This window comes from Papio anubis, chromosome 13 (assembly GCF_008728515.1).
Source record: "Papio anubis isolate 15944 chromosome 13, Panubis1.0, whole genome shotgun sequence".
NCBI classification, from domain to species: Eukaryota; Metazoa; Chordata; class Mammalia; order Primates; family Cercopithecidae; genus Papio; species Papio anubis.
This window is the reverse complement of record NC_044988.1, coordinates 65,455,812-65,477,174: the sequence shown is the minus strand read 5'-3', so window position 1 is coordinate 65,477,174 and position 21,363 is coordinate 65,455,812. Positions and strand designations below refer to the sequence as shown.

General features: G+C 51.4%; 2 protein-coding genes and 1 pseudogene across 7 annotated transcripts in view; 1 reads left to right on the top strand and 2 right to left on the bottom strand.

Moving 5' to 3' along the window:
- Positions 1–5,763, top strand: part of ZBTB5 (zinc finger and BTB domain containing 5) — a 44,309-nt gene extending 38,546 nt beyond the window's left edge. Inside the window, exons 2-3 of one of the 3 annotated variants that reach the window (XR_004177933.1) lie at positions 1,332–3,424; positions 4,940–5,762. Coding sequence is in view for 2 of the 3 variants with exons in the window: in XM_009188483.3 (XP_009186747.2) it covers positions 1,336–3,369 (2,034 nt within the window). In the remaining variant the exon portion in view is untranslated. Of the gene's footprint in view, positions 1–1,331 lie in introns of all 3 variants that reach the window. The other 2 variants (XM_009188483.3, XM_031654333.1) reach the window with 2 other exon arrangements.
- GRHPR (glyoxylate and hydroxypyruvate reductase) overlaps positions 1–21,059 on the bottom strand; it is a 44,988-nt gene extending 23,929 nt beyond the window's left edge. The window contains exons 1-9 of one of the 3 annotated variants that reach the window (XR_004177934.1): positions 20,884–21,059; positions 18,790–18,920; positions 17,770–17,842; positions 17,106–17,222; positions 15,180–15,268; positions 13,912–14,016; positions 13,108–13,243; positions 11,632–11,762; positions 6,305–6,444 (exon numbers count right to left, since the gene is read on the bottom strand). Coding sequence is in view for 2 of the 3 variants with exons in the window: in XM_003911487.4 (XP_003911536.2) it covers positions 7,001–7,122; positions 11,632–11,762; positions 13,108–13,243; positions 13,912–14,016; positions 15,180–15,268; positions 17,106–17,222; positions 17,770–17,842; positions 18,790–18,920; positions 20,884–20,966 (987 nt within the window). In the remaining variant the exon portion in view is untranslated. Of the gene's footprint in view, positions 1–4,774; positions 6,445–6,787; positions 7,123–11,631; positions 11,763–13,107; positions 13,244–13,911; positions 14,017–15,179; positions 15,269–17,105; positions 17,223–17,769; positions 17,843–18,789; positions 18,921–20,883 lie in introns of those variants that run through there. The other 2 variants (XM_017949730.3, XM_003911487.4) reach the window with 2 other exon arrangements.
- Positions 7,973–10,344, bottom strand: LOC101003229 (annotated as a pseudogene). Its single transcript, XR_002517517.2, has one exon. The product of XR_002517517.2 is annotated as a mitochondrial intermembrane space import and assembly protein 40 pseudogene (transcript).
- Positions 21,060–21,363: the final 304 nt, after the last annotated feature.

The following is a 21,363-nucleotide window of genomic DNA, read 5'->3' as shown; positions in this document are numbered from 1 at the left end:
CTCAAGTGATCCTCCCCCTTCAGCCTCTTGAGTAGCTGGGACCAGAGGCACACACCACCATGCCCGGCTAATTTTTTGTATTTTTGGTAGAGACAGAGTTTCACCTTGTTGCCCAGGCTGGTCTCAAACTCCTAAGCTCAGGCAGTCCTCCCACCACAGCCTCCAAAAGTGCTATAGGATTACAGGCATGAGCCACTGCATCTGGCCTAGGGTTGTTTTGTTTTGTTTTTGTTTTTTCTATTGGATAGATTTTCAGCCAGGCCTCCTGCCTTAGCCACACCTTCATTCTATTTCCCCTGGCAAGGGCAAGCAGTTCCTTGGCCTTTGGGAATGAGATTTATATGTTAGGTTGTTTTATCCACTGCCAGTTTAGGATTTTCACTTTTGGGGTGTGCTGAGTCAGTTAGCACTGATTTACCTGCTCCCCAGCTTCCAAAATGCTATTGAAGCCCTTCTCATTCTCGTTTTTCTTGTGGGTGTATACCTTTAAAACAACAACGAAACCAAAAAACTTCAGTGTTTTTTGTTTTTTTTTCTTTGAGATGAAGTCTGGCTCTGTCGCCCAGGCTGGGAGTGCAGTGGCACGATCTCAGCTCACTGCAACCTCCGCCTTCCGGGTTCAAGCAATTCTCCTGCCTCAGCCTCCCGAGTACCTGAGATTACAAGTACACACTGCCATGCCTGGCTAATTTTTTTGTATTTTTAGTAGAGACGGAGTTTCACCATGTTGGTCAGGCTCGTCTTGAACTCCTGACCTCAGGTGATCTGCCCGTCTCAGCCTCCCAAAGTGCTGAGATTACAGGTGTGACCCACCACGCCTGGCTTAGTGTCATTTTAGTGGGGTTTCAAGAATGAACAGGGGGCAAATGCATGTGTGCAATCTGCTACCCTCTATAACTGGAAATCTTCCACACTAATATTAATTTGCCCTTTTCACTTATTTAAGGTTCCTAAGATTTTGGAATTTCTTTGCATTCATTCCTCATCGTTAGGGAATGCAAAACTCTAACAAACTTCTGTGGGATAGATATCCATCACTCACACACTGGTCTTTACTAACTTAGCCCCTTAGTGTTATACATGGCTCATATGAAGAGTAAAGGGAAGCCTGTCAGTAGCTGGGCCCACATGTGTGCATGCCTCCTGGGCTGATGGCTGAATTGGCATTTGCTCCTTATATGACAAGCTCTTAGTGTATGTGCCCATTATCAGAGAGATCACAGGCTTCAAAGGTCCAAGCTTGGCCATCCATTCCACTCTTTTCATCATACCCTTTGTGTTCTGACTTTGAAGCTTTTCTAGGTCTTAACATTTTCTTTGTTTTCCTGTAGAATCATGGATTTTCCTGGTCACTTTGAACAAATCTTCCAGCAGCTGAACTACCAGAGACTTCATGGCCAGCTCTGTGATTGTGTCATTGTGGTAGGGAATAGACACTTTAAAGCCCACCGCTCCGTGCTGGCGGCATGCAGCACGCATTTCCGAGCCCTGTTCTCAGTGGCAGAAGGAGATCAGACCATGAACATGATCCAGCTGGATAGCGAGGTGGTGACAGCAGAGGCCTTTGCTGCACTGATTGACATGATGTATACCTCCACCCTCATGCTGGGGGAGAGCAATGTTATGGATGTCTTATTGGCAGCCTCTCACCTGCATTTGAACTCTGTTGTTAAGGCATGTAAACATTACTTAACGACAAGGACGCTGCCCATGTCTCCCCCCAGTGAGCGCGTTCAGGAGCAGAGTGCCCGCATGCAGCGCTCCTTTATGCTACAGCAGCTGGGACTAAGTATTGTGAGCTCAGCCCTCAATTCCAGCCAGAATGGCGAGGAGCAGCCAGCCCCCATGAGCTCTTCCATGCGCAATAACCTGGATCAGCGCACGCCCTTCCCCATGAGACGCCTTCATAAGCGCAAGCAGTCTGCAGAAGAGCGGGCCAGGCAGCGCCTCCGACCCTCCATGGATGAGTCTGCCATTTCAGATGTTACACCGGAGAATGGGCCTTCAGGGGTTCATTCTAGGGAGGAGTTCTTTTCACCAGATTCTCTGAAAATTGTGGATAATCCTAAAGCTGATGGAATGACTGATAACCAGGAAGACAGTGCGATCATGTTTGATCAATCTTTTGGCACTCAAGAAGATGCCCAGGTGCCCAGCCAGTCTGATAACAGTGCTGGCAACATGGCACAGTTGTCCATGGCGTCTCGGGCAACTCAGGTTGAGACTAGTTTTGATCAGGAAGCTGCAACTGAGAAAAGTAGTTTTCAGTGTGAAAATCCTGAGGTTGGCCTTGGTGAGAAGGAGCACATGAGAGTGGTGGTTAAATCTGAGCCCCTGAGCTCGCCTGAGCCTCAGGATGAAGTGAGCGATGTGACCTCACAAGCAGAAGGCAGCGAGTCTGTAGAAGTGGAAGGAGTTGTGGTCAGTGCCGAGAAGATAGACCTCAGCCCTGAAAGCAGTGATCGGAGTTTTTCAGATCCCCAGTCTAGCACAGACAGGGTAGGTGATATCCACATTTTGGAGGTCACAAATAACCTAGAGCATAAGTCCACTTTTAGTATTTCAAATTTTCTTAACAAGAGCAGAGGAAATAACTTTACTGCAAATCAGAACAATGATGATAATATCCCAAACACCACTAGTGACTGCAGGCTGGAGAGTGAGGCCCCCTATTTGTTGAGTCCAGAGGCTGGGCCTGCAGGTGGGCCCTCCTCTGCCCCTGGCTCCCATGTAGAGAACCCATTTAGTGAACCTGCAGACTCCCACTTTGTCAGACCTATGCAGGAGGTGATGGGCCTGCCGTGTGTGCAGACTTCAGGCTACCAAGGAGGAGAACAGTTTGGGATGGACTTTTCCAGGTCTGGTTTGGGCCTCCACTCCTCCTTCTCCAGGGTAATGATAGGTTCCCCAAGGGGAGGAGCCAGTAACTTTCCATACTATCGCCGCATAGCTCCCAAAATGCCAGTTGTAACTTCTGTCAGGAGCTCACAGATCCCAGAAAACTCTACCAGTTCCCAGCTAATGATGAATGGAGCTACATCCTCATTTGAAAATGGCCATCCTTCCCAGCCTGGCCCTCCACAATTGACCAGAGCATCTGCAGATGTTCTGTCAAAGTGCAAGAAGGCCTTATCAGAGCACAATGTTTTGGTTGTAGAGGGAGCTCGCAAGTATGCCTGCAAAATCTGCTGCAAAACTTTTCTGACTTTGACAGATTGCAAGAAACACATCCGTGTTCATACAGGTGAAAAGCCCTACGCCTGCCTGAAGTGTGGCAAGAGGTTTAGTCAGTCCAGCCACCTGTATAAGCACTCAAAGACTACCTGCCTGCGCTGGCAGAGCAGCAATCTTCCCAGCACTTTGCTCTAGCTGTTTGTCCTTTCAAGACAACGCTGAGGCCAGTTGTCGGACTGAATTTCTTTTGGTAAGCAGTTAATGCCTTTGGGTTCGAGGCTTCTAGCTGCCCAGTGGCTCTTAAACAGTTTAGCAACTAATAACCGGAGAACTAACATGTAGTAGTTGTGCTGCTGCATTTCTGAATCAAGTGCACGTCTTGGGAAAGGGATGCAATCCCTGAAACCAGGTTCTTCCTTAGGGTTGAGTAATGCAGTCAGAAAGTAGTTTGTAATTGATGTTGAGAGTGGCACATTTAAAAATTTTAAAGTTGAAGTGCAAAAAAAATTTTCTAGCAATTTTTGTAAAACTGTGTAGCATTTAAATTTCCTAAACCTTCTGATGGGAAAGTATATCCCTGTACAGTGATGCAAAATGCACTTATGTGTAACCAGTGGTGATTTGGTGCCTGTCTTAAAGGAAGGCCTTTGAGGACACGCCTGTCTGCCACAAATGCTTTAAAGTGTATCCTGAGCTAGTCCTAGGCCTCAGAAAGTACTGTATTTTTTATTTTTACCTGATTTGCAGTCACACACACTGCACTTTGGTGCTGACACTGGGTCCAGAGTGAGCATTCTCTTGGACTATTAGGTGTATATACTTTTGAATACATCACTGTTGGATAGATGTTTTAACAGTTTTTTCTGGTTTAAAAACCAAATTGTAAATGGAGTATGTACTTGTAGAGAGTGACAAGGTATTGTTTCCGTATGTGCTGTTTGAGCAGTATTTTAACCAACTTGTATTACAGATGTTACAGTTCTATGTTAGGAAGTCAGAAAAGAGCTTGTGTTTGTCTTTGTTCTGATGACGTGGAGTCGTTTTGTGGGGTCTTCCATGGCACCTTTACCCATTGCTCCATCCAGATGCCGAGGGCCAGTCTAAGCTGACACATCCTACCCGAGGACAAGCCTGTTCTCCACTTCATTTCTTCACTCTTCCTTCCCCATATAGCAGCTCTCCCAGGTTGAATTACTGTTTTCGATGACAAATTAACCAAAAATGCCCCCACACGGGTTTTATTACTGTTACATACTATACTTTAACAGTACAGACCCTAATTTTATTATTTGTTGCTCCCCCAATCTGATACCAAATGTTTGTTTGAAATCCAAACATGGTAGTGCATGGGTAAATATTTTCTAGCCTGTTTAAGAGTTGACAGCCCATAGCATAGAAGTAATCAAGTAGCATCTGAGACTATTGGAGGCACTCGGGTCACTGCCCAGGTCCTCTCTGGGCCCTGCATCCTCACTTCCCCAGCCTCACCCTGCTATCCTCTGGCACTGTGCCATCGGGGCTGTTAGTGGCACCTGTGTGAGGCCAAGTGTGCGTCCAGGGGAACAGCACAGGTTAATGCATCTCCCTAGGACTCATGAAGTCAGTTTAATTCATGCACGAACATGAGTTTATTTTATGTTTTATATGCTTTCTTAGAGATACCAAACCATCATGCATAATTCAGATAAATTATTCAGTTTTTATGTTTAGAAAGCTAAGTCTGTGTAGCTGGAAACAAAAATAAGCGTGTTTTCTCTCCTGTTAGAGTATGCAGTTACACATCTGTGGATAATTTCATGTTCCAGCAGGGCTTGGCATCTCCCATGGACTGATTCCCAGGAAGAAAAGCCCAAAGGGAAACCCGCGACTCCTTTCGAGTAGACGTGGGAAAGAGCCCGTTGGAGGATATGGGGTCCTGTGAAATTCAGTTGTGTGTGTGGCTCCTTGTTAGCAGTCATGTTGACATAGTATTAGGAGGCTCCCCATCCACCCTTTACGTGATGTAGGGACCAGTGTCTTGTGAGATTAACCTTGGGACACAGTGGGTTAGCCTGGAGAAAACAAGAGGCCCCACCTGGACCCAGGGAGAGGAGCCAGTGACACAGGGAGAGCGGTGCAGCCCTCCTTCCCTTCCCTGTGGAGGAGGTGGTGCCAGGAGCCTGCCCGCTCACCTCTGCTGAAGCATAAGTGGACTTTGCTTTTGGGGCTTCTCTCTGATACATGCTGAAGCCCTGCCTCTCCACTGCTAGATGGAACCTGGAATCTCTCATCTACCTCTTAGTCGGTCAGTTTCTACGTGTGAGAAGCAAGCTTGTGGGCCAGTGTCCTTGTACATGCTGTAGCACTTAAAAAATAATTCCAGGGTTCCCTGGAAAGCCAGTCCCAGGGTTCCTATGATCTGTAGTTTCTACCTGGATTATAACTGGTATTGGGTACCTGAATTTTGATTGGTTAGCCTTAATTATAGTCTGGCGTGATCATGTAGAATCTTTTCTGGTGATCAGATCATAGAGTTCTATCAAGGCATCCATGTCAGTGGTGCTATGCTGGTTACAACTTGAGATTTTGAAATAAAAAATTTGTCATATTCATGCCTCTAAATATGTGTTATTTTTCTTTAGGTTATTAAGGTTGAAACAAAAGAGGGTAATATCTTTTTGCCACCCCTTCTTTGACTAGTACTTTGTTTTAAACCAAACCTAGTAAGTTAACTGGTCATTCCCCTCAAATCATTCCCTTCTGCCTTCCCCCGCCTTCCTTTTCTGTCTTTGAGCTATGCACATGCATGAGATTTTGCTTTCAGTCTACCCAGTTGCTCTCCAAGGGCCTGCCTAATCTTGTGCTGCTCCCTGGACCTGCCTCTCAAGTTGGAAACTCCATCTGCCAGTTCTGGAAGCTGATTCCTTGAGCACAGAGCAGGGCTTTGGCAATGGCAGTGCTGTGGCCTGACCTTGGAGAGGAGTGGGTAAGGTGGTGATTTTAAAAAAAGCCATCCACCTGGGGGCAGGGAGGGGCTGGGGGGACAGGGTGGGCAAAGGGAACCATGTGTAGGTGCTGAAACGGATTTTAAAATTAAATCCACCTACCGCTAATTGTTCTTGACCAAAATAAGAGTGTTAAACATCCTTACCTAGTTCTCATTTCTTCCAGTTAACTCCTTTTCTGGAAGGGCTCTTTAATTTTCCTGATGGTCTAGGTATCAGATTCAAGTGCCATGGTCACAACTGGGTTCTGCTTGTCCCGTCCTTGGTGAGGGACAAGTGAAGGAATCTGGGCAGAGAAGATGAGGCGTAAGGTGGTTTGGACAGGTTCCAATAAGGAAAATGCCCAGGGCTGAGGGCTGGGGTGGGAAGCAGAGCCAGGCAGATCATTGGATGCTGTGACTTTCAAACAGATGCTCTTTATATTTTAAAAATTTTTTTAGAAACAGGTCCTTGCTACATTGCCCAGGCTAAGTGTAGTGGCGATTTAAAGAGTGATCATAGCACGCTGCAGCCTTGAACTGGCCTCAAGATCCTTCCCACTCAGCCTGCTGAGTTGCTGGGACTATAGAGGTGCATCACCATGCCCAGCCATACACACTTGTTAGCTTCCCCATTTACAGGCCAAGACGGTCTCTCAGAGAATTATTTAATAATAGAATTACACACTTTTGGCTCAAGTGTGTCCAGCCACCAATGTAACAAGTACATCTATCAGAATCACTCTTTCCTCAGAGAATCAGACTTTCCCTTGGCTCTGCCTGTGGATCCAAATCAAGCCTGGGTACGTCTGACAGAATACCAGGGTATGGTTTGCCTCCCGGCCCTCCATCTCTACTGTTTGGCTACAGCATGAGTTCACTGGGCATCGGCTCCCCTCTCAGGCCAGCCAACAGGTTGTTAGCTGCCAACATGGACATGGTGTTGCGGGTTCTGTGGGTGGCACTGCCAATGTGGGGCAGGATCACTGGAAAGGAGAGAGAGAGGAAGATAAGAAGGGTGGTTCAGCAGCCTTCAACTGGGCTGTTTTCATGGCTTGGGTTTGCCAGTAAGAAGAACAGAGACTACCTCATGGTTCCATGCCTTGCCTTTTCTCCCTTGGTCACTAAGCATGACACTCCCCCAGAGCTGAGGTTCAGACTAATAGAGTGAAGGGCCTCCAGGCTACTAAAACCCAGTCACAATGTGATGAAATACTTTTATTCTAGGGCTAGGTGCAGTGGCTCATGCCTGTAATTCCAGCACTTTGGGAAGCCAAGGCAGGCAGATCACTTGAGCTCAGGAGTTCAAGACCAGCCTGGGCAACATGGCGAAGCCCCATTTCTACAAAAAATACAAATATTTAGCCAGGTGTAGTGGCCCACACCTATAGACCCAGCTACTTGGGAGGCTGAGGCAGGAGGATTGTTTGAGCCTTGGAAGCAAAAGTTGCAGTAAGCTGAGATCGTACCATTGCACTCTAGCCTGGATGACAGAGGGAGACTCTGTCTCAAAAACAAAAAAAGGTGAACCTGGGTGGCAATTTGTGCACCTGTACCATGTGCACCTGAAAATGATGCCACATAACCACAAGGTTTCTGAATATAACTCCAAAATGAAATGCTGAACCGCACAGTTATCTCTGTGCCACCCCAGAGCAAGTGAAGTTACTTGCCTCCAAAGAACTGTCAGCCGGGTGCAGTGGCATATTCCTGTAGTCCCAGCTACTCCAGAGGCTGAGGTGCAAGGGTCACTTGAGCCCAAGAGTTTGAGGCCAGCCTGGGCCACACAGCGATACGCCATCTTTACCAAATAAACCCCACAAGACTGCTTTTGGGTTTTTTCCAGGTAGAAATCATGTTTCCTTTTAATTGAGTACATTTTCTTCTTTAAATTCGTCATCATTGTAATGGGGTCTTTGTTGCCCAGGCGAGTCTTGAACTCCCGGCCTCAACTGATTCTGTCTCGGCCTCCCAAAGGGCTGGGATTACAGGTGTGAGCCACTGCGCCCAGCCATAATTGAGTACTTAATTCACAGTTTCCTCTCCTCTCTGGTAATTAGATCCCCACCTCTCAAGAACATTGCATCTGATCAAACTGAGAGCCAGCATGAACACGGACCCCAAACCAGAGCTTTCAGAATAACAAGGAATAGCAAAAACCAGCCTTTCCCTACACTTAGGAAGGGACCGTGAATGACAGGGTCCAAATTTTCACCATCCAAATAGAAAACCGGGAGCTCAATGCCAACATGGAAATCAAAATATGTCAGGAATGAAGTATAGTAACCCATATACATACTCAAGGTCAGGATGGGTTTGGAGAAATTTGCATCTGACCATTTGGCCTCTTCTAGTAGAGAAGAATTTTTGAGACAGAGTCTTGCTTTGTTGCCCAGGCTGGAGTGTCATGGCACAATCAGCTTACTACAGCCTCAACCTCCTAGGCTCAAGCGATTCTCCCACCTCAGCCTCCTGAGCAGCTAGAACTAGAGGTGCATACCACCACACATGGCTAATTTTTAATTTTTTATAGGGATGGGGTCTCACTATGTTGTCCAGGCTAGATTCGAACTCTTGGTCTCAAGTGATCCTCCTGCCTTGGCCTCCTAAAGTGCTGGGATTACAGGCATGAGCCACCCTAACCAGCCCCATCCCAACATTTTAGACATACAATGAATTAGAATAAATCTGGTCACTCATAAGAAACATTCCCGGATAATGGTTTTTGGTTGCTGAGATTGAGTAGCACATTATTTCAAAGTGGCAAAATTAAGGGCCATCTAGGAGAATTCAAAAGTGGTGGCTACATTTGCCGACAGGTTTACACAGGACACATATAAACAACCCCCATTTTTTTCAGTGTATATGTCAAGAGGCCAAGCCCCCTGATCATCAAAATACATTATTTTGTACGTTACAGTTTACAGGACAACAGAGGAAAAAACACTTTGTTGGGGTGACTAAATGGCATTTTGCGAAAGGTCCCTGTCACTCTGAAGGGGTGGAAGGACTGAGTCCTATGGCCTTCATTAACTTGACCCCTCCTCTTTGGTTGCAGTGGCCTCAGTGGGAGCTGCTGCTTCTACATGTTCTGCGGGCTTTTCCTCTACCTCTTCCTCACCTTCTTGGGGACAAAGGTCTGGGTATTTCTGCATGCATTCCTGCATGGCCCCACAACTGGTCTACACAGCCTGACCCCTTGACATTCTCCATACTATGGTGGGAGCAGGAAAAGTCCAGTTTGAATTGTTTCCCACAGGGGCCGCTGGCTGTTCCCCCAAGGCACAGGCAGTTCCAGTTAATGTCTCCATTTAGCAGCCTCAATCCGTGCTCCCCTCATAGGGATCACTGGGGTCATCAGCTGCGTTGCTTGGAGCTGCAAGGTCTTTTTTCATCACAAATATGATTGGATCCTTCCCTTCCTGCTGGCAGTAGGACATGGCTGCAGCCCAGTGCTTAGATTTTGCAGAAACAGCAGCGGCGACTGCAGCTTCATGCCCTGACCGCCCTCTCCTCAGACCAAGAACTGTCTTTTGAAGCAGTCCAGGGGCCCTGAGCTGAATTCCAGGACCTGGGGTAGGAGTGGGAAGGCAGTTTTCCTGGCTGTGGGCGACAGCCCTGACATCACACCCAGTGCTCCTTGCAGGCTGGGGTGGGGGGAGGGACGGGAGCGTTTCCAAGGGCTGCGATAATGGGAGCATTCACTGGGGAAAGCAGCTAAAGACCTTTTGTTTAGGTGTCCATTCCAGAATGCAAATTAAAGACAGAGACTGGCCCAGACAACCTAAGGCCCTGATCACTCTGTTAGTCTGGAGGCATAAACTCCACCAGCTACCTGAGCAGATCTTAATATAAAAGAATCATTACGCATAAAGTTGTTAACTCACTAACTGAGCAGGTGACAAAAATCCAAACCACAAAGTGTGGTCCCAGGACCAGCAGCCTGAGTGGCATCTGGGAGCAGTGAGGAGCACCCTCTCTCAGACCCCACCCCAGACCTGCTGAAATAGAAACCCTCGGGATGGGGCTAGCAACCTGTGTGTGATCAGTCACTCCGCCAGGTGATTCTGACGAACACAAAAGTATGAGAATTGGCCAGGAGCTGCCGGGCGCTCATGCCTGTAATCCCAGCACTTCGGGAGGCCAAGGCAGGTGAATCAGCTGACGTCAGGAGTTTGAGACCAGCCTGGCCAACATGGACAAACCCCATCTCTAATACAAAAATTGGCTGGGCCTGGTGGTGCACGCCTGTAATCCCAGCTACTCGGGAAGCTGAGGTAGGAGAATTGCTTGAACCCAGGAGGCGGGGGTTGCAGTGAGTTCAGATTGCACCACTGCACTCCAGCCTGGGCGACAGAACGAGACTCTGTCTCAAAAAAAAAAAAAAAACAAAAAAAAAGTATGAGAACCATTGCACTATGGTAGCACAGAGGTAGCAACTGCCAGAGGCACTTCTGGTGCTGCAACTCAGACTTCTGTGGCAGGGGCACTGACTGGCTGTTGCTTTTATCTCTGAGCGGGGCTCAGTGCGGCTGGTTCACCAAGTGTTGGAAAAACTGCAAACTGGATTCCCAGCCACTATGGGGAGCAAACTGGTACTGTGAGGTTAAGAAGTGCTGCTGCCACTCCCCCAAAGACAGGAAGGGAGGGCAGGAGGAAGCAGGCCCTCCCACACCCACACCGTGAGGGCCTGCCAGTGCAGCTGGCACAGCAGAAATGGGGTGTGCAGAGGCCTGGCCCCAGCCCCACAAAGCAGAAGAGAGAAGGGGGCTCTGTTGTGAAACAACAGCTTGAAAAACTGGCCGAGTTATAAATATTGGCATTGTCATTACACTTTTAATTTTTCACACCTAAACTGGTAATAGCAATTTAGAGTAACAGGTTTTACACGAGTCACTGTGGTATAACACATGTAGACATGTAGTCAGCCCACTTTGTTGTTGTTTTTGAAATGGAGTCTCACTCTGTTGCCCAGGCTGGAGTGCAGTGGCACAATCTCGGCTCACTGCAACCTCCACCTCCCAGGTTCAAGCGATTCTTCTGCTTCAGCCTCCCAAACATCTGGGACTACAGACACACACTACCATACCCGGCTAATTTTTGTATTTTTAGTAGAGATGGGGTTTCACTATATTGGCCAGGCTGGTCTCAAACTCCTGACCTCGTGATCCGCCCACTTCAGCCTCCCAAAGTGCTGGGATTACAGGTGTGAGCCACCACACCCGGCCCACTCTTTTTTTTTTTTTCCTAAAACAAATCCTCTCACACCTACACTCTGTTCCTTTAGGGACAGAGACCCAGCAGAACGTGCTCAAGAGGACTGCTCCTGTCATACACCCATGTCACTAACAGTGTAAACATTTACAGTCCCTGGTGTGTCCCTTTGGGTTCAGCACTTGCTCACACTAGCTCCACACCCGGCCCCTCAGGACCCCCTCGAAAACACTGGTCCTGCAGGGCACCAGGGAGTTTGTGTCAGAAAATGCGGTTCTTACCACAGTTCTTCAGGGTCAGGAGAGGGTGGTTTGTAGGCAGTGGTTCTGGGGTCGTCACATCCAGTCCAGCAGCTGCGATCTGACCACTGGCCAAGGCCTGGTACAGGTCGTCCTGGTTTACAACATCGCCCCTGGGAATGACAGTGGTGACATGGGTACCATGAAGATCCCTCCGCCCAGGCCACCTTTGAGGCAGAACCACCTACAGAATGAATTTTTCCACTCACCTGACACTTGGCACTGACTTTTAAAGCACTAAGTCTTAGGTATACTTACAGTATGTCTGTCAGTCTTATATACTCAGAGAACTCCAGCCCTGCCTCCTCCTAGCTGTGTGACCTTGGGCAAGTTTCTCAAATTCTCCGTGCCTCGAATTATCTGTGTCTCAAATTATCTGCTCTGTGACATAAGGAGAATATCACCTAACTCCCAGGCATGTTGGGAGGATTAAAGCTTTCTTACATGCTCTACTGCATGAACAGGGCCCAGAAGGGCATCTGTTAGGCCCCATCCAAGTGTTTCTGATCTGGTTGGCCCCCAGACCCCCACTGAGAAGCACCACAGTGTGCTATCAGGCACCTGCCTAAACCAGAGCAGAGGAATGAGCACACCCCTAACCACATCCATCAAAGGCAGCGGCCACTGAAGTCAAGAACTGATCTTCTAGAGACTGTATATTGTGCACTAAGTAATACAGGGTCCTGAGCTGTCCTGGGTACACGCAGGCACCCGGTACACGGCAGCTATGACTGGTGCCAGCCAGCAGTGCGAGTCCTGTGGTCCTGCATGTTTCACTCTTCCATTCCCACGTTACCTGTTTTGTGGCTAAACATTGGTAATTACAGGTACCTTTGGGGTGGATAAGTCCTCAGGGTGACCTCACCCAATCCCCCTTCCCCTAAACTTACATAAACAGGCTCAAGGGGGACCAGCTAGGAAGGCCTTGGAGTGGCAGAGAAGGAAGGTCTGACCCCCATACATGCTCAATGGCCTGACGGCAGCCCTCGGAACAGTGTGAGGAACTACAACCACGTGAGTTTTAGGGTCTGTCTGCCCAGGGGGGTAAGATTCAAAATATCACTGAACCACAGCCAGCCAAAGCCAGGCTCAGCAGTGTGGGAGGCGGCCTCCAGAGGGCCCTTCAGATCCTGAAGTTCAGCCCTTTGTGGTTGAGGACAATGGGCCTGCCAAGGCTCCCTGGGAACACTCCCTGAAGCCACCCTGCTGTGTGCCAGGCCCTGCCAGGCAGGGGCCACTGCTGAGAAGCAGGCAGGCTAGGCCCACTCCGACGGCTCTTCTTCCCTGTGTGGAGCTCTCGTGTATTCCCACGAATTTCTGAGTTGGTTGGTTGGTTTATGGAAACCAGCAAGCTCAGCCTGGGGTCTTATCAACAACCCACGGGGAAGAAAATCTCCAGATGGCAGCAGTGGGGACGGCTCCTCTCCAGGCTTGCTGGGTAAGGTGGCCCTAGGATACCTGCTGATGTTGACGAACACAGCTGTTTCCTTCATCTTCTGGAAGAAGTCCTTGTTGCAGAGTCCCTTGGTTGCGGGCGTTAAGGAGCAGGCCACAACGATGAAATCAGACTGGGCAGCCAGCTCAGGGGTAGACACTGAGGGAGGGCAGGACTCCATCAGGCACTGAGTCCCAGGCTAGGGACAACCAGATGGTGGGAAACCAGCCCCTTGCTCCCGACTCCCATAACAGAGACTCCCAAGATGCTTCCTGAAGGCCGAATCTCTACCTGGACAATTCTCATGAGTGTACGAAGTCAAATCACACACAGTGGGACCTGGACCACTCTGGCTTTAATCACCTTCAGGGCCCAAAGCGTCCAGGGGCGTGGGGAATGCTTGAGATCCAGCCTGCCTTTTGCTCACCAGGCTGTGGACCCGCCAGGGGCTGGATCTGCCTGGACTAAAGCGCACAGAGGCTAGGGTAGTGCTTGCCAGTTGATGAAGGAAAAGCGAGTGCAAGTGCCCAGCCCTTCCTCACACCCGTCACCATCCCCGCTGCTCCGCCCACAAAGGGGATGGCAACACAGGACGCTGAAAGACGGGAGCCCTGGACTGCTGTGCTGGCACGGAGAGGACCTGGGTGCCCTGTGCCCCTTGAGTGGGCCTGTGTCCAGGGGCAGGGAGATTAAACATCTACCAGACACAGCAGCCCCTGGACATGACTGGAGCTCCTGCCCTCTGCCTGAAAATGCCACCATTGAGAGAAAATACTGCCTCTCAACTGAGCACAGATAGGCTCCTGTGGAAATCAAGCTTCACTTACCAAACTCTGCCTGGAATTCCGCTGCTTCCTCAGGCCTGGGCTGGCGCCCTGTGTATAGAAATCTCTGGACACCAAATGGTTTCAGACGCCGAGCAATGGCCTGGCCTAGAGCAAGGAGAGTCCGCGTCTCGTTCCCAGTCCCGCAGAGGGCAGGGGCGCCACCCAGCAGCTCCGGGACAGCGGCCCTCAGGGCAGACCCTTTCATCAGCACAGCCCCAGAGCTGCCTGCTCCTGTCTCCCCCAAAGTGGGTGGGGGGCTGGCTGCCCCGCCGTAACCAGCCCCCAGCCAGCCCACACTGCCCCAGGGATCTGGAGACAGCACCTCAGCTCCCCTGAGCCTGTCACTGGCTGATGCTGTCCTCACATGGTCCAAGCCATCTGGAAAGCCACTCAGGTTTTTCCTAACCTCTGAGAACTGGAGAGAGTTTTCACAAAGGAGACGCCTGGTCAAGCAGTCCCCTCCTTCATCTTGGACCCTCTGCTTCTGTGAATGCAGTCTCGGACTCCATTTGACTTTTGGTGGCACTGCCAAACTGCCAGCTCACCCCAGACCGACACTTTTCACGTACGCTGCTGCTGAGGCAGATTTGTGCAGTTGGATTTTCAGGCTCAGAATGTGCCCCAAAGCTGTTGGGTTCCTCCAAGCAACTCTCTAGTGAGAGGCAGGGCTGTTTGCTGGTTAGACAGTTTCTCCACACTCTCCACCTCACCCGCACCCCTGCACCAGGCAGGATGACAGAGAATCCCAATAGATAGCTGCTTGGCTAGGCCCAAGCGCTTCTGCCAGGCTTCTCCAAATAACGGCCACTGGAAGAAAAGTGGCTCTGCCTCATCTGCAGAACTGCAGATCAACTCTGCCCACCGAGCCCTCTGGCCCGAGTTAGGGCTTCGTGAGTCACAAACCTTCCAGAACCAAAGCTGGAGTAGGTGTCGGGGGAATGGGCTCTCTCACAGTAACCACTCCTAAGGGCCCCAACACAGCATTTGTAGTCTTCATCTGTTCTTTATGGAGCTGGAATCATGAAGCCCCCTGACCCTCAGGCAACTTGCTTTTATCACCTAGTGAGTTCTTAAGGAACTCCTGCTTTGGTTTATTTATGTATTTGCCTGTGTTTTACAAAACTGTAACCCTCACTAGAGATACCTCTACTGCAGGCAAAGTGCCCTGACAGCATGTGGGTCTTCTCAGCCTTCAGACACGTGGTGCCAGGGATGCAAACCACAGCTGTGAGAGTCGGGGCAGGCAAGTGGGCAGGTGGGGGCCTCACCTATGCGCCCCAGCCCGACGATGCCGACAGTGCTCTGCGTGAGTCCATAGCCACACAGCCAGAGGGGCTTCCACGAGGTCCAGCCACCACTAGGGGAGAGAGAGTGGCAGGTGAGAAGCCCAGCCTTGGGCCAAGATGAGTGGCCGCTGAGAACCCAGCACCTCTGACTGTGGTCCAAGGTACAAACCCATCCTCCAGGTCAGGGACTGAGAGTGGGATGAGGCACCACCCCTCAGCGCTGCAGACGAGCAGCAGCAACGACTCCTCCTTTAAAGCCACTAGGGACACAGAACTTGAGGGTGGGAAGGGGCCTTACTGGCTCTCATCCTGTTTTGCAGATGGGAAAACAAACCAGATAGGGTGACCTACCTGAGGTCACACAACCGGAGAGAGCTGAGAGCAGCAGGCTGCAAACTCAGGATTTACGATTCCAAAACAAGTTCTCTTGGCACTTTAGGGCAGCAACAAAGAGTACAGCCACAGGGCCCACGCTGCTGCCCTGGGCAAGAGACGGAGCCTGCCCTGAGCCACCTCCCGTAGACATGCTGACTCCCCAGACAGGACAGTGAGCGGGACTCAGCACTGTCTACTCTGCTCCACGCCCCGTGCCGGGGCCCACGCTGCTGGTCACACACTGTGACAGCCTGCGTTTGCACACCTCCCACCGTGACTCGGGCCAGTCCCACCATCTGCACATGGAATGCTTCTCCCAGCTTTTTTTTTTTTTGAGAAAGGGTCTTGCTCTGTCACCCAGGTTGGAGTACAGTGATATGATCCCAGTTCACTGCAGCCTCTGCCTCCCGGGTTCAAGCAACCCTCCCTCCTCAGCCTCCCGAGTGAGTAGTTGGGACTACAGCGTGTAACACCACATCTGCCTAATTTTTGTATTTTTCGTAGAGACAGGGTTTTGCCATGTTGCCCAGGCTGTTCTCTAACTCTTGAGGCTCAAGCAATCTGCCCGCCTTGGCCTCCCAAAGTGCTGGGATTACAGGTGTGAGCCACCGTACCCGGCCCACTTTAACTCTTGATATACAGGCCAAAATCCCTGATCTGAAACCTTCAGGCTAGATTTTAAAATTGTTTGGCCTTTAAAATGGCAGCATGGCGCAGGTGGTAGATTCCACACATCACCCTCTGCAGTGTCTGGGCAGCACCCTGTTTTAAACGGTGTTACGTCTGCAGCAAAACTTAGGAAAGTCACATTAAGTGGGAGAAATAAAAGCCTTAAATAGTCTCCTGTTAGTATGAAAGAACTTTCAGCAGTCCAACGTTTTTAGATTTTTGGCATCTAAGGGAGCGTGGACCTGCAGCCTTCAGGACTCAAGCAGACGCCCACCTGCTACTTATTCTGTGAAGCCCTCCCTGATCCACACTCTCCCGGCTAGCCCTCACCCACCAGCAGAACTTGTTTGTCCTCCCTCATCCTCTTCTCTCACCACTTCCCTTCCTGCCTTTATTGCAGCTCTGCCTCGTGCTTTAATTATTTTAGCTGAGTCCTCACTCAATGGGGCACACCTGGGGTCAGGGACTATGCGTGGGCCAGACTGGCCCAGTGATCAGGACCCAGTGCTGAGCAGAGCCAATGTTCCTGCCAGGCGTTCACTTATTTTTTTTTTTTTTCTTTTTTTTGAGACGGAGTCTCACACCGTCACCCAGGCTGGAGTGCAATGGCGTGATCTCAGCTCACTGCAACCTCTGTCTCCTGGGTTCACATGATTCTCCTGCCTCAGCCTCCCAAGTAGCTGGGATTACAGGGGCCCGCCACCACACCTGGCTAATTTTTTTTTGTATTTTTACTAGAGACGGGGTTTCACTGTGTTGGCCAGACTGGTCTCGAACTCCTAACCTCATGATCCGCCCACCTCAGCCTCCCAAAGTGCTAGAATTACAGGCGTAAGCCACCGCACCTGGCCTGCGTTCACTTACTTCTTCACTTCCTCGATGGCCTCCGGCAACCGGCGGCAGGTGGTAAGTAGCAGGGAGACTGCAAGTTCCGCGGTGGCATCTGTCAGGACATCTGGGGTGTAGCCAACTCGGATCCCACTACGAATCAAACATGTGGTGGTAACATCAGCCTCAACCACCTTTACTGATGTCTACTGCTGGGCTATTTCCATGGAGTTACTTTGTTCCCTCTTTGATCTGCCTGCCAGGAAGCTTAGAACTATAAATGAGCACTCAAAAACGTTCAGTCCTCATTCCTATTTAGATTGTCTCCCACTTTGGAAGGATATGAAGATGGAAGATTAGGGTTCAAGGACTGAACAAGTAACTTAACCTTTCTGAATTTCCTCATCTGAAAGAGAAAGAATAATACCTGCCTTTGCTACTTCAAGGTATTGTTGTGGGGATCAAAAAAGATAATGAATGTGAAAGGGTGCCACCTACACAGAAGTTACCCACTGTTTCTGACCGCTGGGGTTTATTGTAACTGACCTGTGCACATGTGGACAGATTCTATCATCAGCCACCTCACATTCTCCCTGAATGGCCGAGGGATATGAAGTAAAAACAAATCAACAGCTCCTCTTTCTTTCTCTCATACCCACCCCTCTCGCTAGGCCCCCTCCAGATCCCAAGCTACAGTTACCGCTTCTTGATTTCATCCAAAGCCAAGTGGTCCACGCCCACGGACAGGGTGCTGATGACTTTGAGATTGGCCCCTGTTGTGCAGAAAGTGCTTTGTTAGTATCTTTCCTCGAGGAACTCAAAGCCACAGCACTGGGGACTATCATGGGGACACTGCTTATTATTGTTTTCTTAGAATAAGAGGCTGACATCTCTGTTCTTCACTTAAAACTCTGAATAATCCCCTTTGACAGCCTCAGACACTGCATCTCAGGGAGGTGAAGTGGCCTGGCTCAGTCACAGGCAGAGCTGGGTTCAGCTCAGGGCCTCTGCCACCAAGGCCCCGCTCTTAACCCACTGGGCTGTCCACCCAGTGAGGCCTCGGGTCTCCTTCAGCCATGCTGGGGCCTCCCCCATGGACACCTCTGAGAGTGCCAAGGTGGTGGCTGGGACGCGACCCTCTCTACCCCCTCCTGCAAGCAGGACACCAGAAAGCTTCCAAGCCAAGGCCAGGGCACGGGGTGGCTCAGCACTGACTCACAAGGGTCCCTTCCCATCTGGCAGCCCGAGTCTGAACCTTTTCTCAAAACTGTCACAACAGCCTCGCAGGGGGAGGCTGATCCTTCCACAGGCTGAGAGCCATGGCTGCGGCTGCGGGAGGACATCCCGCTGGAGCTCGGCGCTGAGCTGGGTCCTCCCTCACAGGACGCACAGGCCCAGAATGGCCAGGGTCTTGCTGGAGGTCACAGAGCAAGGTTGTGGCAGGGCTGGAGAACCCAGGGCCTTGGATGCTCTTCCCCACACCCACAGTCTCCACACCACAGTCTTTGCCTTCCCAGGGCCCCCCCGCCAAGGGGTTCACAGCAGGAGGGAGGGGCAGGGCCTGTGCCAGAGCAAGCTATCTGCCCGCTCAGGCCTGGTATCGCAGGAAACGCCCTCAGAACCCAGACAGCACTGCAGAGCAGCCCAGGAGCCAGTGGCGCAGGCTGAGGGGCCCACAGGCCCAAGCCACCCTCGAGTCCCCTGCCCACCCAGCGCGCACCTGCGGCATCCAGGATCCTCTTGTCCACACGGTCGGAGAGGAGGCAGAGCAGGCCGTGGGCCCCCGCCACACCTCGCTCCAGCTCCTTGATGGGGATGGGCTCATCCGAGTCCCACTGCTCCACCTCACAGCTGCGGGGAAAGGGAGGCCCTCAAGAGAAGCAGGAGCCGCACACCTGTCCCCGCCCCTCCCAGCTGGGAACCCTGGCCTCTGATGGCCCTGGCCTCAGGCTGCCCAGGGCTGGCTGAGGGGAGGCAGGGTCAGGCAGGGGTGGCCTCAGAACTGTCCCGAGAGAGCAGGTGACAGGTGAAGGGCTGAGGGGCCCCCAAGCAGAGCCTAAGCTGCAAGGGGAAGGCATGGGGACAGCTCTCAGGTCAGCACAGAGAAGAGCTTTCCCACACTCGCAAGGGCTGGGCGGCCAAGCGGGCAGCCAACTGCAGGGAAGGCCCGTGAAGGGCAGGGTGTGCCTCAGGTGGGGGCCTGGATTCAATGGCCTGTTGCATCTCTTCCTGTCCGTGGAGTCCATGAAATAGAAAACTCTCATAGTCGGACTGGGCCAGGACAGATAAGGTCAAGGCCACCCAACGCTTCCACGGCAGCTCACGGGAACCGGATATTTGTCCCAGTGGTGCACCATGGAATTCAGTACAGCCAGCACGTGTGGAGCCTCTATGCGGCAGGACACAGGATAGCTACTCACACCTCCTGACCAAGCCCGGGCCACGGACCACTTCATCCACCTCCCCATGAGCAGGATACAGTGTGAGCTACTGTTACCACGAGCGCGGCTGCTGCCTTCCGCCTTCTGCTCTACAAAGTGGGTCCTTGGCAAAGGTTTTGTTGCAGTGAACAAAACGTGAAAATCTCATCTGCCCCTAGAACTGGCTGCTGAGGCGGGGTTGCATCCTCTTCCTATCTAACATTGGAAACACAAATCTGATCAAATGCAGTGATCAGACAGCAGTCAGATGCAGAACTCCCAGGAGTTCCTCCACCTGGGAGCTGCGTGGCTTTGGGAAGGAACTTAACCCTAAGTCCAGCCTCCAGTTTTTAATTAGTTTTTAACAGTGCTGCCAGGATTAAAAGTTTATGTATATGAAGCACCTGGTAAGGTTGGCCCACAAAAAGGGTTCCATTTAGCAAGGGTGGGCCAGATGCAGTGATTCATGCCTGTAATCCCAGAACTTTGGGAGGCTGAGGTGGGAGGATCCCTTCGTACAGGAGTTGAAAACCAGCCTGGGCAACACAGTGAGACCCTCGTCTCTGCTTAGCCAGGCATGGTGGTGCATGCCTGTAGTAGTCCCAGCTACTTGGAAGGCTGAGGTGGAAGTATCGCTTGAGTCCAGGAGGTTGAGGCTGCAGTGAGGTATAATTGCGCCACTGCACTCTAGCCTGGATGAGAGTGAGACCCTGTCTTAAAAATAAATTAATTAATTAAAAGGGTCCTCAGGCCGGTCATGGTGACTCACACCTGTAATTCCAAACTTTGGGAAGCTGAGGCAGGAGGATCGCTTGAGCCCAGGAATTTGAGACCATCCGGAGCAACAGAGTGAGACCCCCATCTCTACAAAAAAATCAGAAAATTAGCCGGTGGTGATTGTTTGCACCTGTAGTCCCAGCTGCACGGGAGGCTCAGGTGGGAGAACTAATTGGGCCCAAGAAGTCGAGGCTGCAGTGAGCCACGAGCGATCAAGCCATTGCACTCCAGCCTGTGCAGCAGAGTGACTCTGTCTCAAAAAAATAAATAAATAAAGATAAGTAAATATAAAGAAAAAGAGTCATCAAAGGCCCCTGCCAAACGTCCGAGGGGCCACGTCAGTGACCACCACATCCCTGACCCCACGTGCCCTGCGGGAGTGTGCAGAATTAGCCTGGACCTTGCCTCAGGGGCAATCTCCCCCTCTCCAAAGTCGGAACTGCAGGTCCCAGCGTCGTCTTAAGAGTCCTGGAGAGAACTGGGCCCCAGAGAACTTTCTCCGAGCCTCCCCAAAACTCCAAGCCCGCCCCAGCCAGCCACAAGGCCCAAACGCCCCGCCCGGCTCTCCGGTCCCCGGGACCGCCCCGCCCCTCCCCCACGGGGCCCGGGGCTCTTACTCTGCCGCCCGGGCGAGCGCGGCCCTGCCCTCAGGGGGTATCCTGCGGGTGACGAACACCTTCATGAGTAGCACCGGTCTCATCCGCCGTGCAGCCGCCGACTCAGACCTGGAAGGACAGAATCTGACCCCGGAATGGACCTGGGCCGGGGCGGGGCCAGGCTGGAGTGGGCGGGAGAAACGCCGCGCGACGTGCGCAGGGGGGTGTGGCTTCGCCTGCGGGAGTGCGCGGTTGTGGCTGGGCTGTGACTGCGCGTGCTCGGGGAGTGACAGCCACAGTGACCCTACACGGTGTCCTTGTGTGGGGGGGAGCGGGAGGTGTGCGCCTCGTGCCACTGGGGAATCAGGGCCCCGGGGGAGAGGGAGCAGTATCTTCTCCAAGGCCTCATGGGACCCCTGGTTTCTGTACACGCTCAGGGTCCTGTTTCCACAGGCTCAGGCCTTAAGAGACTGAAAGCCCCTACTTTTTCTGTGTCTTGGG